Source organism: Polyergus mexicanus, unplaced genomic scaffold, assembly GCF_030449975.1.
Source record: "Polyergus mexicanus isolate NDT 795.1 unplaced genomic scaffold, iyPolMexi1.0 SCAF_21, whole genome shotgun sequence".
NCBI classification, from domain to species: domain Eukaryota; kingdom Metazoa; phylum Arthropoda; class Insecta; order Hymenoptera; family Formicidae; genus Polyergus; species Polyergus mexicanus.
The window spans coordinates 4,909,651-4,928,729 of record NW_027223341.1 but is presented as its reverse complement, the minus strand read 5'-3'; the positions used below and the strand labels follow the sequence as shown (position 1 = coordinate 4,928,729).

The 19,079-nt window shown below is 33.6% G+C and overlaps 2 protein-coding genes across 9 annotated transcripts; both read right to left on the bottom strand.

Annotated features, from left to right (window-relative positions):
- Window positions 1-233: 233 nt before the first annotated feature.
- On the bottom strand, window positions 234-6,950 carry LOC138941995 (xylosyl- and glucuronyltransferase LARGE1). 7 transcript variants are annotated; one of them, XM_070312015.1, is made up of 14 exons: window positions 6,654-6,950; window positions 5,119-5,179; window positions 3,743-3,887; window positions 3,547-3,674; window positions 3,300-3,483; window positions 2,434-2,978; window positions 2,202-2,351; window positions 2,073-2,109; window positions 1,807-2,003; window positions 1,311-1,507; window positions 1,089-1,230; window positions 782-912; window positions 596-688; window positions 234-496 (listed from the first exon to the last, which is right to left on the bottom strand). In XM_070312015.1, the coding sequence occupies exons 3-14, from the start codon at window positions 3,819-3,821 to the stop codon at window positions 391-393; spliced, it is 1,989 nt and encodes a 662-aa protein (XP_070168116.1). In that variant the 5' UTR covers window positions 3,822-3,887; window positions 5,119-5,179; window positions 6,654-6,950; the 3' UTR covers window positions 234-390. The 7 variants fall into 7 exon arrangements, with proteins under 7 accessions (XP_070168116.1, XP_070168117.1, XP_070168112.1 ...); XM_070312011.1 differs by adding an exon at window positions 3,971-4,035 and having other exon boundaries at window positions 236-496; window positions 1,807-2,109; XM_070312013.1 differs by adding an exon at window positions 3,971-4,014 and having other exon boundaries at window positions 236-496; window positions 1,807-2,109.
- A 406-nt stretch (window positions 6,951-7,356) lies between these two features.
- Mesh (sushi domain containing 2 mesh) lies at window positions 7,357-18,776 on the bottom strand. Of its 2 annotated transcripts, none has more exons than XM_070312104.1 (14): window positions 18,294-18,776; window positions 16,768-17,009; window positions 16,341-16,528; window positions 15,915-16,230; window positions 14,492-14,660; window positions 14,158-14,415; window positions 13,806-14,002; window positions 13,589-13,734; window positions 13,234-13,515; window positions 12,562-13,031; window positions 12,147-12,421; window positions 11,568-11,994; window positions 11,274-11,456; window positions 7,357-7,979 (listed from the first exon to the last, which is right to left on the bottom strand). In XM_070312104.1, exons 1-14 carry the CDS (start codon window positions 18,715-18,717, stop codon window positions 7,789-7,791), a joined length of 3,768 nt encoding a protein of 1,255 aa, XP_070168205.1. In that variant the 5' UTR covers window positions 18,718-18,776; the 3' UTR covers window positions 7,357-7,788. The 2 variants fall into 2 exon arrangements, with proteins under 2 accessions (XP_070168205.1, XP_070168204.1); XM_070312103.1 differs by lacking the exon at window positions 7,357-7,979 and adding an exon at window positions 10,118-10,811.
- Window positions 18,777-19,079: the final 303 nt, after the last annotated feature.

Here is a 19,079-nt window from a genome sequence, read left to right as displayed (position 1 = left end):
GGCGCTGTAAATATTATACATATTTTATAAATGAAACATTTAATGTGATTGTAATATATATTACAATAATATGTACTAAAAGCACCACTCTGTACACTCCACTAAATATATGGATTAAATTTTAATAAATATTTCCCAATCCCAAATAATCTGATAAATTTTTCTTTCATTCGCCATTTTTATTTTAAACATTTTTATTGCTGTTATTTCTAATTAATAGATAAATGAGTGCGAGGCGTTTCATTTAAAAGGATTTATATATATTTTTATTAAGAAAATAATTACACATACATATATTTTTCATAATCGATGAAAATATAATATGTTTTTATCTCTTATCATTTAATTATGTCTTAAAGTAGAAAATATTAATATTTCCTAATATCTCTCTTAAACTTTCTTTTCTTTGGTCTCTTTCTTTAGTTTCAATAATGCACTCTCGCCGTATTTCGCTATCAATTCTTGGACAAATTTATCCTTCAGTTTTTTAAGACATCTGTAAAATAAAATATAAATCCAGTCGATCATTGAATAGCGAATATACATTTAGCTGTCTCATTTTATTAAGTTCTATCGAATTTTTGAAATACATTACCTTCTATAAACGGAATCTGTTCTAAATTTACCGATGTCTAAGCTAGGAGCATGAGGTCGATGGATAATAAAGGTATCTGGTAAAACTATGTACCTATAATTTTCAATTTTCAATTTAAATATGCACTACATTAATTATTCGGGTATATATTACACTGTTTGAACGAATAAAGTTATCGCGGCTTACTTATAATTTAATGCAGTTAAATGGGTCACATAGGAAACTTTATTCCAACCAAATCCGACAAATCTTGTATCATAACTCGGAGCGGATTTCGGAACGACTATATAAGGTTCGAAATCTGGCTCCCATGATATCTGCAATAGTTCATTCATTATATATTCTTCTATTTTTATTCATCTATTTCTTGCATGCATACGTTTATTATATATATATATATAATTATTAATATATTTAATAATATATAAAGTATTCCCCAGAATCCACAATGTTATCGATATACATCTTTCAATTATACGGATTTCACACGCACTTCGTAAGGTTCCATACTATTTTGCCACAAGCTATAGTTTGTCGCAGCGTGTCCTTGTGTCCAGACATGATAGCGAAACGTGTACAAAATATTGCGTTTGAGAAATTTCAGCAATTCTTCCTTATTAGTAGGGAATGTAAATCTATAAGAGAAGAGAGAAAAAGAAAGGTGATTTCCGTTTATAAAACAATCTAATTTTATATTAAGATGATGAAGAATTACCTATAACGCTCAGTTTCGAATGCTGGCACGATCAGAGCTATTTTATCCGCGTCATTGATATTTAATCGATTTATATTGTTCATGAGATTTTCATACAGTCCAAATTGCGGTAAAAAGTCAACGTCGAGTGAAAAGATGAACGGAGTCGATACGTACAATATCGCAATATTCCTTAAGTAATTAATAGGGTACAGTTCCTGATCGAAAAATAATAATTTCATAAATGAAAAAAGAGGGATTTTGTTGATGATTAAATTCTCTTTCATCTCTATGAATTGTGCATAATCGCTATGCACAAATCATATTACATTTAGTGCTAATAAAGAATACAGCTTTATATAAAGAGTCATTTTAATTTTTAGTATTTATCATACTTTAAAAAAATAATTCAATTTGCTTTAATAACGCTGTAAAAAGTCGCGTGTGTACTGCGAGTTTAAGCAATAAATTTATTTGTCTTTAGCTTTTTTAAAGTTAAAGATACTGCACAACGCACCCCGTCTTTGTACACGATGTGATAGGCGATGTTCCTTCTTGTTCTTAAATCTATGGAACCTCGCACGAAGCTCAGGAAATACTGAACCTCCGCATCAGTCAAGTAAAGCGCGACGCTTATAGTCCCCGGCCAGTGTTTTGCCAGTGTTTCCAATAGCGGTATCCTTTCGACACTACACTGTGTGACTAAAGCAACATCTGTCGACGAGTGCACGTTGTATTCGTATTCCAATAAAAAGGGATACGTACGATATAAAATAGTAGCACCTTTCTCGAATTCTCGACACGGACTCGATTCGTTGTACTAAAATATGAATGCGCGCAGTAAAAATCATATAATCACAATAAATAAGTTTAAATTTAAAAATATCAGGATATTTTGGACTCTCAACTCACTGGAAGTACACTCTCGTGCTTGTCACAGCCGAATAAACGTTTTCGCAACAGATTGCCATCCATCTCGAGAAAGACTCGGTGCAGTTTTCGAAACTCATTAACGTGCTTATTGTGCACATCCTGCTTTCGCGGGGAATTCCAATGGAGGATCTAAAAGTAAATGATGCTCCTGATCAAGTCGATCGATTTCCATCCTCTATTCCGAACGAAGAAGTTATTGACAGAAACGTACGTTTATACGATTGGTATCGCGATAACACATGTCACTTATCGTGTGATCGCTTAATTGTATATTCCAGGTACACTCTACCTTATATACGATATTTGGTTGCTCATTGATCATCGCGTTTATCACGTCTTGATCAGCTAGGCTAGTCTCTGGTATATATTCTAACACGCGCCTGGTAACGCTCTCCCATGAACTCGCAAATTTTCTATCGCGCAATCGCCGTAGATGCATCAGCATAACGCCAGTATTAAATCCTCGACCTAAAGCTGGCCATGGCCGTTGGCCGTACGATAACGGCTTTACATACCAATTGCTCTGATTTTCGATCAATCCTAGGGTTTGAACGGCTGAGAATTTCTCGAACATTTTCCACAATGAGTACACGTCGCTCATGATGGTCACGTCCGTATCCAACACGAGTATTTTGTCCTCTCCCATCGCGTCCGGCAGTATCAATTTCAAGAGACCATAAAGGCCTGAATAATGCGTGTTCGGTATCCATGAGACCTTCGGCATCCACACCTCGGCTCCATAGAACGTCACATTCGCTAAAATAATCGCGTGAAGAAGGATCAAACGACAAGAAAGAGAGAAATATTCGCGTGATTTTGCTCGCATAGGAGAGAAACATGTATCTACCAAATGTATGTATTTATAAAAAAGTAAACTCTTCAAAAATTTTGGTTTTAATAAAGTTTTTTTTATATATAATTTGTATGTTGAAAATTTAACAAATTCGATTAAATAATTCGATTTATTTGTATGAAAAAAAGTTATCTGCGCTACATTAACGCACAGACATGGATAAAACTTAGGTTTCTCTGCTTCCATATGCGTTACAAAGAGTCCTGTCGTAAAAGCGTACAAACCATGTGGCAAATCCCATGTTTGGAATAGAGTTGAAAGTGTTCTCCTCGCAATTTCATCGACGAGCAAATGAAAATGCAACGGATTCGTACGATAAAATAAAATAGACTTCACCACGGTTACGAGAGCAAAGGTTGAATTGTAACCGGCGCACACCATAGCTACGTGTATCGTGTCGCATTTCACCTTGAAAATATAGAATATCAATTCGTCGGTATGCTGATGAAAATAAAGTTTACACAAACATACCTCGAAATTATTTATCAATTGCGATCGTTCGAAAGAATAATTTTCCCGTAAATTCAATCTCTCCACTTCTACCGACAACGATCGCCAATTTCCTCCAATGTTTGATTTCTCTATCTCCGCGGAGGGGACTAGAAATAACATTCTAATGTTCTCAATGCTAAAGAGAGATCGATAATAATGTCACACACAATTTTACCATTTAATAACAAGTACCAATAAAAGACAACGGATGGTATTAAAATGCCGAACAGACATCCTAGCCATGATCGAGCCATTGTAATATGTCGTACATATTTCCCAATTCGTGATATGATGTCTTAACAAATTAGACTAGATGCAAGCTGAAATATATGAAAGAAAGGAAAATTAATTTACTCGTGCTTTTTTCCCGTAGCAATGTCTTAAAATTCATGCAATTCTATACCTTATCAATAGAGGAAAAATATCTTCTTTCATGCTTGTATCTGTCTGAGAGAGAAAGGCTTAAATCTAATTTCATTTGATTATAAATAATTTCAAAGATGTACTAATTAGATAAAGCATTCAAGCAACAGCAAGCTGGCAAGAATAACGCATTTATTATCATTTTACAAAAGTTGGAAGTGTTTAATAATGTAAAGATATATTGGGTGATTGCATAAGTTCGTGCCCGATTTAAATATAAATTTCAATAGATTATATTTTAGAGATAACACTTTTATTAATCAATTATATAGTCTCCATTCTTTTTTACAATGGTTTTCCAACGATCTATAAGCTAGTCGATTCCATTTTTGAAGGAAGAACTTGGTTTTTCTTGAAAAAAGTTTGTAAGGTGGTTTTCGACAGCTTCCTCGGAATTGAGATTCTTGCCATTTAAACTATTCTGCAAAGACCGGAACAGATAAAAATCTGAAGGCGCAATATCTGGAGAATATGGCTGCAGAATTTCCCATTGCAACTCCTGCAGTTTTCCTGCAGCTTATTCCTTTCAGTCAGGAGATGCGGCACCCACGTATCAAGCTTGGAAATGTATCCAAGCTTTTTTAAATGACGAACAGCGGTTGAATTATCAATGTTCAACAATATCCTCAATTGTAATCCTTGGGTTTCTTTCCACTAAGGCATGCACAATGTCATCATCGATGCCAGAAGGCCGTCCAGAGCGGGGTTGATCCTCCATGTTGAAATCACCATTTCGAAATCTGCCAAACCACTTTTTGACTGTTCGGAGAGCAGGAGCGCGGTCCAAATAAACGCTTTGAATATTTTTTTGTGCAATCCCAACACTCACGCCTTTCCGAAATTCATATAGCATTACATGCCGCAAATGCACCTTTCGTTCTCCATTTTTAATGATTTCTCTTATGCACAAATGGACTTATCTGAACAATGTCTGACGCTAAATTGACATAAGACAACGTCATCTATTGGGTATAAGCAACAATTACCACACGAAAATAATAGAAGTCCGCCATGCAGCAACTTAATGCCATCTATGAAAATCGGGCACGAACTTATGCAATCATCCAATATATATATATATATGCTGTAAATGCATATACAGAATAAAATATTGCAATAGATACATACCTCGTTCATTCGACTCTCCTGATATCTATTGTATGATGAAAGTCAATAGATCACGTTTAACCTGCGAGTTTATGAATGCGTTATATCCAATTTCGTCGTGTTATGTAGATAACATTATGAATACGACGCAATCATAATGCATGCAAATTAGTATCGTAAATGAAAACGTTACATTCCTTGCGTAGGGAAATTCTGAATAATTATACGGCAAGTGCGAAATTCATGCATCAACATTCGGCACATGTTAACAGGCAGATGTTAATTGTAAATAGCGGCAATAAATAAACGAAGCTTGATATATTAATGCTCTAAAATTGCCAAATGTAACTTTCAAGTCACCGGTTCTAATTTCGTTTTCTGTTTATGTGCCTCCTTTGTTTGATCGCGTTATAATTGTTTGAAGTTACATGGGGAAATCATTTCTACTTTGCTTCGTATCTTCATCACAAAAAATGTACATATCAAGTGTACATACAAAGACAAATATTATTTGTTTTATTTAATTTATTTTACTTTTACTGATGTGCATTTTTATCTCTTTCAAAGTACCCAAAAACAATTTCAAAAAATGAATGATAAATTACAGATTTATTTTGACAGAAATAAATACTTATACAGCCTTTATAGAATACAATAAAGAGGCAAAGATATTTCGAATCATATAATATTGCATATGTAATTGTAAAATAATTCAAAAAAACGCTTGAAATTAATTTCAAACAAAATTAAAGCGAGAATTAATGAGAAAAATCCAGAGGATATGTATACAGGATAAATTCGTCCTGCTCTTCTTCGAGTATTATTTTGGAGTAACCACTGGTTGCTAATCGTGTATATATAAGTGACCCAGTTTATAATCTTGGACATTGATGTACTCGTAACAGACGTTCGCATATTTAATGTGGCACAAAAAAGATCGGAAATTCAGTTCGCTCCACTCATAAACTGGTTTTAAATATCATATTCACATTTGCACTTTGCAATAATACAATAAATGATAAAATTTTCTATAAAATGAGCAGATTAATTTGATAATTTTATATGCATTAAAACATTTTAGATTTAAATATTTAAATTTAAATAATGCAGACATAAAATGTTACTATCAAAATGCCATAAATGGCATTTACAAAATGCTATATAAAATGTAATGAGAACAATCTTATTCACACATATAAAACGTGCAATAAACACAAAATCCATTGAAACGAAATACATTCAGCATTGTATTTCGTTCATGTTTCAATTTAAAAAAAAATGATATTGAATTCACAAAAATACTTTGTTTAGTTTTTAATAATAAAGATACAGCGAATTATAAAAGATGTAAAAAATAGGAATATCAAAAATTTGATGATTGAAATTTTGATCAAACGATTCAAATATGTTTTATAAAATTTAGAAATTAAGATAAACATTTATTACAACCGATGTTTTCTACTCTGCTACTCGTTATAACCGCTACTAATACAGAGCTTTGAAGCAGGGGACTCTCACAATGATACGCGGGTAATAATGTGATTACCAGTACGTACCAGCGCCGGTTCAATTATCGTCTCTCGTTCTGTCATCCGGCAGCGCCCGTCCCCGGATATGCAAAAGTACAGGTCGTAATTTCTGTATATGATGTAGATACGTGTGCGAATGCGTCGTGCTCCTCGAGCATTTGATGCTGCCGACGTGATCCACTATTATTGCCGCCAAGTAAAGTAGTAGCCAGTTGTAAATTGCTACAATTAGTCGTTATGAACGACAACACACGCACACTCCTGCGGAAATAAAAAATATATAACGTAGGTATAGTTCGGTCAACTGATCCTAAACGACGTGCATCACAAATGCAACTACCGCCGCGCAACCAAAATTCTCACACTATTGTCAAACATTGTGCTGTCGGCAATGTCGTACCGACGTCGTTGTCGTAAGATGGCGGGCACATCTCTGTGTCACGTGCGCCGCACGTGACAACCAGTGACAGATGACAGCTGATGTCGCGCGCGCGACCACGTGCGCCACATATGACAACGATAGAGACAAAGATAGAGGCAAGCCAGGCACAAAGTTGCGTCGAGAACGTCATATGAACTTACCGATGGTATAACTTCGTTTCACAAGAACGCTTCCATATCTCTGCCTCCGAGGATAAATCCGTAAATCAGTTTTTAATAGATTTCTTCTGGAAAGGGTTTTATGCGACGGAAAAATCTCGTTTGATAAGTTTTTAAAAAAATTGTCCATTTATTTTTATATTGGATATTATATTAATATAGTTCGAAAAATAATATTTTTTTCTCTTATATAATTGTATACTTATTGTTGATATATAAAACTTTAGTCTTTTATACGTATGTTGTCGCTTTACGTCTACCCTTTCGTGAAAATATAATTAAATAAATTTAAGAATGAAATGATATTGTGGATAGTGGTATATTATGAGTAAATAATGCGAAATGATGTGAATCACGAATACAAAAATTCTATATCTAAAAGCTAAAATTTCAATATAAAATTTAATTGATTTCCGTAGCTCTACTTGGACTCGTGTAAGGAATAGATTCCTCGTCCTCGCCAATCTTTCGCAACCGTTGTAGTTCCGCTTGCCGTGTTCTGAAATACGATGATATTACATGATGGTATTAAAGTTGTAGTTAAGTAAAATAAAGTAAGTTTCTATCTCGTAATTGATAATAACGCGAATCTATAATAATACCTCGCTAGAATTTCATCTTGTTCTCGTTGATCTTTACGCCCCTTGAGAACTCGAAATCCGACGCAAATAATCACCAACAAAATAGGAATCATACAAGCGAATATTATACCGGCTGTAATACCTGCCTGACGAGAGCTGTATTCTTGTTGGCCTAAACAATTGAAGGTAATAAAAAATTATTATTTAAATAAAAACAATTTCAAAAAGGTTCAAAAAATCGGCATTTTGCGGGGTTTAAGATAAATTATTTCAAGCTATCCCAGAAAAATTTCTATTGTGATAAATTCTGTATAATCCGTTCAACAATTTGATACGTGTGTGAACAGATTTTTTGATAACGTACAGATATTTAAATAGAGAAGGAAGAGAGAAAAGGAGTTGTTAATAGAAATAATTCACGATAACTCTGGTGGAAATTTCCATTCCATTCTAATGCTATTAATTCTGCTTCTATAATTCGTAATGATGTGAATCGTTTTCGTTACCATAAACATTCTGTACATGCATGTGGAATAGAAATTTCCCATTATATTTAACTGATGTATATAAAAGTTTATTAAAATATATCTTTTTACAGCACAATTGTATGTAAACACAAATATATGGCATAATTGCGGGAGAAATGTAATTGTTACAACTATATAAAACGTTTATTATAATCGGTTTATATGGTTGTATAATTAAATATTAGATATTGTTATATTTAATTTTGTAAATGTTAAATATTGTTGTATTTATTTTAATTTTTCGCTTATTTAATATTTTTGAAACCTATTAATTACATTATATCAATAAATGATAATATATGTATTCTAAATACAATTAATACTGCAACTATTTCTATTCCACAGCAAGAACAGTAGTATCCTTATTATCTATATCTATACGAACAAACACCGAATAATGCCTAACGATACGAAAATGATAATGAAATTATGCTTAGATTATAACGTCTGAAATTTAGTAAAAATATACGGTTTATCTTTAGCTAATTTGTTAAATTTCAATCCATATCTCGTGCCAAGATAATGTCGAACCTATGTATAATCGATATCAATTTGATGTATGCAAGATATATGTTATTTGAAATTTAGATGTATACTGTCATGATCATACACACATCACATACATACACGCATACGTACTGCATTCCAGGGTTGGGAAGTAACGCGTTACTTGTAACGCCGTTACCGTTACAGTTACTTTTTTTCGGTAACTGTAACGGTAATGGCGTTACAAATTTTATTTGTAACGGAAAAAGTAACTTTGTTACATTTTTCGGTAACGAGTAACGAATTTAACAGTTACTTTTATCGTTACTTTTTTCAAATTTTTTGATTTATTTAAGATATTATTCTTGCTATTGTGCGTGATAAAATTTTTATCTTAACCGTAAAGCCGTAAGCAAATCGACCAATTAGCATTCTTATTATGTTGTAAAAATGCTTGAATGTGATTGATCAACTTATGGCTCTTGCAGACCAATGCGATGACGCGACGCGCGATATCCAATGAGAGCTTTATCTTTTCGGAAAAGCAGAGCTCTCATTTACTACCAGTTCTAAGTACCTTGCAACGAAAATTAGAAAATCTCAATAAATCTGACCTTATAGATTGCCATTCATTAGTTGAAGCTATTCAGCAAGGTTTAAATAAAAGGTAACTTCAGTATTAATTTCAATAAAACAAACAAAGTCGCTTAATTTACTATATTTGATTTTAGATTTCTTACAATATTTGAAACAAAAGAATTAATAATAGCAGCATGTTTACATCCAAAATTTAAGTTAAACTGGTTAACCGGAGAAAAAAGAAAACGTGCTGAAAATTACTTGGAGGATTTATTGGGAATCCGATCATTTGAAAATTCTCCAAAAGCTGGAAAATCTGACGATCAATGATTTTTTCATTTTTGAGCAAAAAACGGTACAAAATGAATCTGAACAAGAAGAATTGCAACGGTTTTTAAAATCAAATAATTGTAATATAGAAATGTTAAACGACTATCCAAAACTTAAAAAACTTTTTATTAAATATAATACAGCTCTACCAAGCAGTGCATCTGTAGAAAGAATGTTTAGCATCGGTGGCTCTGTATTAACACCACAAAGAGGGCATTTAAATGATGATACTATGGAGCAACAAATTTTATTAAAAATTAATAAAGAATTTCGATAAAATTTAATCATTTATTTTGTAATAAACCTTGAATGAAATCTTGCTTACAATTTTTTAAAAGTTTTTCTTATGCAAAATAATTTATTAGTTTGTATTGTAAAAAAGTAACGGAAATTGTAACGACTCGTTACTTTTTAGTAACTGTAACGGTAACGAGTTACTTTTTAAAATTGGTAACGAGTAACGGTAACGAGTTACTTTTTAGAAAAAATAACGGTAACGGTAACGAGTTACTTTTATAAAGTAACTTTCCCAACCCTGCTGCATTCAAATAATGATGCGTACGAAAAGTAACTTTATCAACAGAATATATCTCTTTTCTATTGCAATGCTATTGAAACGAACATCATCTAAACGTCACTCTCTTTAGCGGGACTACCCGTTTTCCTAATCGAATCTGCGCCTGAATCTGACCCTGTGGGTGAGATGGGCTCCTTTAGATCAAAATCTTTATCCTCAAAGTCAATGTACGGTCTATTAGGTAATGGTTCGTGCGTACGATAAACTCTGTCATAACTACGGCGCTTTCTAGTGCCGCTATTAGTTTCAATTGTGCTAGCATCGCTAATTGGAGTAATGGCCCTATCGTCGTATGATTTTAATGGCGCGGTCTGCTTCAACATAGATTCGTTATCAGTGCCAGAACCGCGCTCAGAATAGCGCCATGATTTCGTGGAACCTCCTCGCATCTGATTCCTTCTTATATAGATAAAACCGCCAGCGATGCATGCCACCACGGGAATTAACACGATGCTAATAATGCCCATTACGGTCCAAGCTGTACGCTGAACGTACTCGACGCGACCTATATTTATATAATAAACTTCAATCGCGTACATATATGGGAAAACGCATTAATTTAACGATTGGTGGAAGAAGAGAAAAGAAGAATATTAAACTGGATGACAAATATTATAGAGACAAGAGAAGAAAAAAAGAGACATAAAAAGCATATTAAATTATTCAACAAGATTCAATTCTCAGCGATTTTATAAACTCGCTTTTTTTTTGTAAAAATGGACTAATGGATAATTTGCTGAAATTATTGGTTCGGTTATAAGCTTAGATTTAGTTTAGCTCTCAAAACAAATTGCAGAAACTTGGTCTGCTTTGAATTATAAATGGTCCAATAAATGCACTATCGTTTAATACACTTTCTCTATACACCTTGTATCTCATTCCATTCCTTATTCTCGTTTAAAATTGTTAAGCAGGTACGAGATTATAGTGGTAAATTAATGCATTTGATAAGCATAAATATACTCACGAAGACATTCCGTGTACCCATACTCCGGAGTGTTCCATCGGCCTTCCGGTGTGCACACCCGACGTTGATCACCGACCAGTATGAAATCCTGATTGCATTCGAAACTCACTTTTGTCCCCGGGATAAACAAGAAATTGCTTTTACGTCCGAACCGTGGTGTTTCCAGTACACCGCAAGATACAGCTTAAAGATTGTATATATATATATATATATATATATATATAATGTAGGTTTGAGAATAATTAGATTTATATAAATTATTTGTAGAAAATATATTGTCGTGCATTTACTTACTTTCTTTTTTATTTAACGCATTGATTTGAGTGAAGGTATCGTAATAATTTTTAGTAAAATGCGCTAAATCTCGATTTAAAGTCATGACATAATCGTATTGACATTGATACGAGTCGCCGCACAAATCAACCGCACGATTTATGTCATATGTTCTATTTATTGGGAGTATCTCCGTCGGGTATTTTCGATATTCCGGCTCGAACGTGCGATTAGCGTAATAACTCGCTGTTCTACCAAATTCCCTGTGGAATAAAGCCGCTCCCAATAGTTTGTTTTCTTTATCTTCTAACATCCAATGTATTGCGAAATCTCTATGAATAGTTTCTGAATGATTTACGCTATTGATAGGAACTTGATATCCCAATGGGCTTATCAAATCGTCTGTGCCATCGAAATTCCAAATTCCAAATAATCCATTGGTTTTATTCTAAAATTGAAAAATAATATCCTCTAGTATGTATTATAAATTATAATTTAATACTGATATTTTGTATATTTATTAATTATGATTTTATGAAGTCTTTTTTTTATTTTATTTTATGGAATTTATTTCTTATAAATTAATAAGAGTTCCTTTACCAGATACGTCCATGGTAAATATATTCGTGCGGACAAGAAACCTTCGTTCTCCACGATTTCCACGCCAGCGCCGGTATCGAACATGATGATGACTTCGCTCTGATTCAAAATGTATGTGGGCGTATAAACAACGACCCCGGAGAAGTGTTGGAATTTCAAGGATGGCCTGTCAAAATATAATCTTTGGCCATCCGCGAAGACATCGAGCCGATATCTCCATTGTGCGTGCGTGGGTCTCAAACGAACTTCGATAGTAGCAGAGTTATTTCCTCTTGCTATACATATAAGATATATGATTATAACTATAATTGTTTTTTTTATATAATATATTAATAATATTAATAAATAAAAGCCTATATTAAAAAGTACAACTTAGGTTCAAAAATTAAGTTTACGTAAAGCAGCAGAAGCTTACCTGCTATCGAAGTAAGATGCGTTGCCATCACTGAACCATAAGCATTGACGGGCATTTGTTCGAATCTACCTTGCACATCGAGTTTGTCTTTAAGATCGTTTACTCGTAACAAAACAAATTCACCTTTACCATTGAAAGTATACTCTACATTGTCGAACGTGACAAAGTGAGGATCACCGAATACTGTCGCTACTCCTGGTGATTGATAGGCAATGCAATCCTGCGACGGTCTTCTCTCAAATCGGAATGTCTCGCAACCGACTGCTTGTTCTTCTTGCCAGAGACAACACGTATACATAGGTACGACGTCGTGATACCAGTGCGAAAGAGTTGGAACCTTGTTAGCTTCGTTCCATGGGAAGTAGCCTAAATTATGCGATCGATGCGGTCGCGATCCCCATTGCTGATCGTAAGTCAGCATCAGAAAACCATTTTTATCGTAACAGCATTGTTGTTCCGATCCGTCCAAACTGAAATAGTATAAATAAAACATAATTGTGCTATAATAAAGATAGAATGTAATTTCAGAATTATTTTGAGCGTTTGATTATACACAGACAGGAGATTATTATAAATATTAGAAATTTATTACAAATGAGAGAAAATGTTTTTTCGGTTACTACGTGAAAGATAATTAGGTTATTTTCAAAGTATAAAAAATAAATTATTTACTTGGGTGCGCCTGTTCTCACGCAGTGAGATGCGTATTGATTGTAATAGCAATCTATATTCGAATCTTTGTCGCAGTTGTAATCCGGAAGGAAGCGGCCTTTATCGTACAGAGCATGGTCCAGAATGCAAGGACAAAGCGCTACCTCAGCGGCGAAGTTTTTAAGATACCGGTCGTTCATAATCCATTTATCGCAGAGCTTCTGAGGCCACCGCGAACCATATTGCCGTTCCCATTGAGGAGCGAAGAACCAACCGAGCGGAATTGGTCTGCTCCACAAGCTCCTATATAAAATTAAAATTGTTCGAATATTATTCAAGCCATTGGAGTGGAAGACTTTTGTCGGATAAAACTTACGGTGTTATCGAGATTCCAGAGTACAAATACGGTTCCGTTAAGTTGATCTGTATGAAGCCAAAAATCATATCGCTATGATACGGATTGTACGCGTCTCGGTATTTAGCTGGTTTGATGGTGTATTTACCAATATTGTTATGTGAACTCTAAAACACATATAGCGTAATGTAATTTATTATTGTTTCTCATCTTTTCTATAGTATCTATTTATACGAACCTCTAAAGTCGTTATGTATTCAAATTCGGGTCTTGTCTTGGTTTCTCTGTATCCCCATAATGAGATATGCACCTTTGCTTCTATATTACTCGTCAAATTATATGCGTTCCATGTGAATCCGATTTCCGCGGGATCTTTTTTGTGAACAGCCTCTTTGTCGCTGAAAAAGACCCTCTCTGTCGCCGAAGCCGGGGTTTCTGCGCAAGCAGAAATTTCATTGCGATTTTTATTATGAATGATAAAGATATTTATCATTTAGCGCGTTGTTATGATTATAATATAATCAAAAGAATGAAACGCGCGTTCAACGAGGAATAACAATAAGATCGAGATAAGGGAAGAGAGATCTTACCAACGAAGTATTTGCCTTTCCAATCATAAGTTCCACTGTCGATGGCAATGTAGAAACGTATGTAGCCTTCATATTTTAAGAACGGTTGTACGCAAATTGCGCGATTTTTGTCTATTACTGTGCCCATAACAACCTCGTTTTCGAAACGGCACTTTATCTTCTGAGACTCGTTGAAGCACGGGCCCGTGATGTTGACGACGGTGCCGCCCAACATGTTTCCACTTTCCGGGGCGAAAACCAGCGGCAAGTGTGCTCCGGCTGTGTATCATTATACATTGAAAGAGTCGTACTTCGTTATTCGTTCAATATTTCTTGAAGGTATCGCGTCTCTTACCAATGTCCTTGTTACAAGTGCCCAACATTATTTTCTCGTCTATCCTGAAAATGTGCCGACCTGGAAAACCATTCGCCCATCCTCTACTCGTTAAATCACGGATTGTAGTTGCCTGAGAGTAAGGCTTATATTCGTAGCTCTGAGTACCGTTCCCAGCGTTGAAGCCCACCTAAAACGTATGAAACAAATGAGTTTTTTATCATAAATAACTTCGTTACGAATTTTATTCTTTTGACGAGATACACGCCCAGACAGCACAAGGATGTCCTTAGGACGTCCAAAGGGCATCCAGGACAGACATGTAGGATATCCTCAGGATATCCCATTGTAATCCTCAGATCTCCTCTGGATGTCATGAGGAAGAGTAAATGATAGCCGTATATTAACCTCTGGAGAATCCAGGGAGATCCTGTGGAACATCCTAAGGATTTTTATAGGATATGTTAGGGATATTTTTCGTATGTCTCAAGGAGTAAATTTTAAAATTTCAATATAAATTAAAATTATGTTTTGTTATTTACTGCCAATATTAAAAATCTAATATTAAAAATAGTTCACCGTTCTTTAATATTTGAGGCTTTCGTGCTGTACATGAATATTTTAGGTTTGGCTCCCGGGTTTGAGTTGTGTAATATTTTCTAAACAATCCAATATCTGAATTCCCTATGTTGGGATTGCATCAGAAATTGAATTGATAGAAAATAATTACATTTATAATTTCCTGTCAGTTGCTCTTTGCAAGCTTTATATAATTCTCATGACCAAATCTCAAATACGAGTTCGCGTGTCGCATAGCGGTAAACAAACGAACTAGCGGTTGAATACTATTGTTTGTAAAGTTTTTGGAATGTTGCGAACAGTAACATTTCTCATGAAATATTAAATAAATAATAATTTTGGATATATAAAAATGTGCGCATAAAATTCAATTATTAATATTAAACGAAATTAATGTTAACAATTAATTGCACATGTATATGTCCTCTGGAAATCCAAAAGACATCCAATATAATAGACAGGGCAGATATATCCTACAGACATCCAGGGGTTATCCAGTGGACATTTATAGGACATTAATACTTATTATAATACTTAAGATTTCTAAATTATATTAAATAGCCGACACAACTAAAAATAATTATGTATGCATATTAAATTTTTATAAATATATTTATAATAATATATCTTAAAACATCCTACAAATGTCCTGAACCGTCCTGGACATATTCAGGATGATCCTGAGGATGTTTTGTGCTGTTTGGGACCTATATTATATTCTGCTTTGATAAGACACACACAATATCTTCATCGAGAAATTTACATAATTATATAAAGCTTAATTAATGAAAATATTATAATATTTATAGAAATTATATTCTCTTATTTATTACTGGGGCAAAAGAAATATTTTGCGATTACTTACGTATGCAGGAACTCCGTTTTCGCCTTGTGTCGTATCACCGCCTGCCTCTGTATGACTGGTCCATTGTATATTCAGATAATTGAATATAGCATAGGTAAAGACTTCATCGGTAGCCAAAACCAACTGAAATGTATTAGTTGTGAAAAGAGATTGGCCAATGCCACCCGCAAATGACATGTTCTTCCAGGTTGCTATCAGAGCATGTTTAGGCACAAAGGAATCAGCTCCGACAACACCCTCGCGTATGTCCCACATGAGACGCTCTCGCATCTCTACGCCAAATTGATCATTTCTTCCTTGCAAATCCCTCTCAAGTCTGATAAAGATTTATTTTCTATAAGTAGCTTTAATTTTCGAAAGCTTTTTTTTGCAAGATTGTAAAAGTGCTTAGAGTATTACGCTAATTTTTATATTACGTGCGCATACCTAAAATACACCCCCGGTTTCTTCTGATCGAGATCGGTTTCTCTCAATCTACCTATACGACATTTACTGAAGAAGATGCCGATGAAACTGGGGTCATTTTTCCTAGGCCAATCTTTAATCGGAAAAACGAGAGGATACGTAAAGTACTCCGGTGGATCGCTAAATTCCAGGTACCCGTTAACTGTTAACTAAAATATTACATAATATAAAAAAAAAAATGTTTTTCGACTATGAAAATATTTTTCATTTATAGTAAAAGACTTGAAAATATCCAAATAATGAATTTTAAGATTTTTCAAATTTAACAGATAGAAGCATGGATATTTTATATAAAAAGAAATTTATTGGTAACTTCTAATAAATTATAAAAGTAATTATATTTATATTATAAAAAAATTATACAAGTAAATAACAAATGCGATCATACTCGTGTGTAATTGAATCTGAACCCAAAGAAAGGTAATTGAAAATTCAAATTTTTGTGAATTTGCAGCGTTGTCGCCTGCAAAGGCGTTTGGTAATCTCCTATATCATTGTTACCACCTTTATCGAAATACCAGTACATGAATTCAGAACGAATCTCCTTTAACCTGTCTTCTTTTAATGTATAAAAAGACGGATTGTCCTCTGGACGTGGCGCGAACCTATCAGCCTCAGGTAATTTCGAATCTGCAAATGTGCATCAAATAAGAATCGATCAAAACTATAATATTAAAGTAACTATAAAGTCAACTGAATAATATTCTTGCATTTAATATCTTATAATTTTTCCGGAAGAAAAGATAATTCTTGGTAGTAATATATATAACTGTAAAAGTAATAGTAATATATAACATATAAAACATCTCGAATTTTGGAATCTAATCATAGAATTTACATGTAAATTCTAAGATTTGCCAAACCGCTCTGATAAAAATTCAAAAACAGTTTTTATTTTGAAGTTTTACGAGTCAATGTTGGCAAATGTTAGAATTTACCAAGACTTCCGGTAAAAATCGAAACAATTCAAGAAGCGCGTAATTCTGGCAATATGAAGGATTGATGAATGAGCTATAAAGTACAAGAACATTTTCTTTCCATTAATTTAACGAAGTAATTATTATATTAATAAGTACGCTAGAAAAGATGATTTTCATAGTTTTTGAGACAAAAACCTTTCAAATATTTAATTTTTGTTTTTGTTTTTTCTTTAATATTATTATTTAATTTATTTAATTTTGTGTGTCAGAGATAGAAATAAATATATTTAGTTTAACATTTTTTTCTACTTCTTTGTTTTTTGCCTAATAAAACAATCTCGAATTTTACTATAAGTTTTGGTAGACCCTAATATTTACCAACATTAACTGAAAAAACTCCAAAGTAAAGACTGTTCTTGAGCATTTTTGGATTTTTACCAAAGTAGCTTAATAAATCTTAGGATTTAGATGTAAATCTTTTAAGTTTTGCCGAAATTTAAAGTTTTACAGTAATATACATATATATAGAACAAATAGAATAATTCTTTATGTTACTACGATATATTCGTAAAATTCTTTATATATTATTACGATATATATTATAATAATATATCCAGCAATATTTTGGAATCGGTATTTGATAACATTAAAATATATATTTCAATCATCAGATATATGAGTTCATGATCTATCAAAATGGTTCGTCTCATCGAATGAATCATCCTCGATTCATGTTAAAGTGAGTAACTGATAAATATACATCCATGATAAGCTATAGATATAGATTGTCTCTGTCGTACACAAAGTACAAAACTTTAATATACAAGATTTGTACGCCGAATTAAATAATTTTTTTTAAGTTATGAAAAACACATTATGTTAAGAAAAATACGCGTTAAAAAATTTAATACAAACAAATTCTGTACTCATTATTGCTCACTCACATTCCTTATTGCGAAACGATGGTCACACCCATTGATAACGAATTACTTACCGTATCTTACATATTTTCCATTCTTCTCGTCTGCCATTTTACCAGAAATAGTTTGAACGAAGGGCGAATCGCTCTTGGACTCACCTTTCGGTGCAAAAACATTTTCAATTTCCGATAAAATTTGAGTCGGATTTTTCTCGTCATTTTTTTTCTCTATTAGAGTTAAATCTTTCTCCTCCACAGCGAGATCTTCAAGTTCCAAAGGAGTTTCCATCTTCTTCACGTGCAGCAGCGATTCGATGTTCTCTTCCGCATTATAACTCGCGGTCGATTCGTGTGAATCAAGTCCGAAGAAATTCTCGAACGTCTCGTTTTGCGCGATAATACCATTTGGCATTAATGAAAAGAGACAAACGAAAAGAGTGATCCATTTCGATAACACAAAAATGCAGTCGAGCTTCCTCCACGACGCTCGAAGTCGCATTTTCGTGAAGCGATCAAACGATACGAACTAATTACTTTAGTACGCACGATGAAACTGAACTCAAGATTCAAGTCACACGCGATAACGGTATACTGATATCATCGCTCTAGTCTGATAACGTATATTTATCTCTTTACTACAGGTAGATAGATACGCAGTACAGCACATTGAACAAGATTTTCATGCGTTCTACTTACTTAAAAAAGGGCGTATACGCGTGCATTCACGAAAAAATGCATACGAAGCATTTTGTCGATAAATCGGACTGAATCGTTTACGGTTTGTTATTGCCAATACATTAAAAATCAACATTTTAGAAGCAAATTATTTATTCGATTTCTGCAACTATCCGATATTTACAA

Bases quoted from the DNA above. Each gene is read 5' to 3' on its own strand.
- LOC138941995 (XM_070312011.1), bottom strand. From the start codon at position 3,821: ATGGCTCGATCATGGCTAGGATGTCTGTTCGGCATTTTAATACCATCC. The intron at 3,484-3,546 runs GTATGTTTGTGT...TATATTTTCAAG, and splicing joins AATTGATAAATAATTTCGAG to GTGAAATGCGACACGATACA. The intron at 1,231-1,310 runs GTAATTCTTCAT...CTTCTCTTATAG, and splicing joins TTCGAAACTGAGCGTTATAG to ATTTACATTCCCTACTAATA.
- Mesh (XM_070312103.1), bottom strand. From the start codon at position 18,717: ATGCGACTTCGAGCGTCGTGGAGGAAGCTCGACTGCATTTTTGTGTTA. The intron at 16,231-16,340 runs GTATGCGCACGT...AATCTTTATCAG, and splicing joins AAACCGGGGGTGTATTTTAG to ACTTGAGAGGGATTTGCAAG. The intron at 11,995-12,146 runs GTAAAGGAACTC...TTTCAATTTTAG, and splicing joins ATTTACCATGGACGTATCTG to AATAAAACCAATGGATTATT.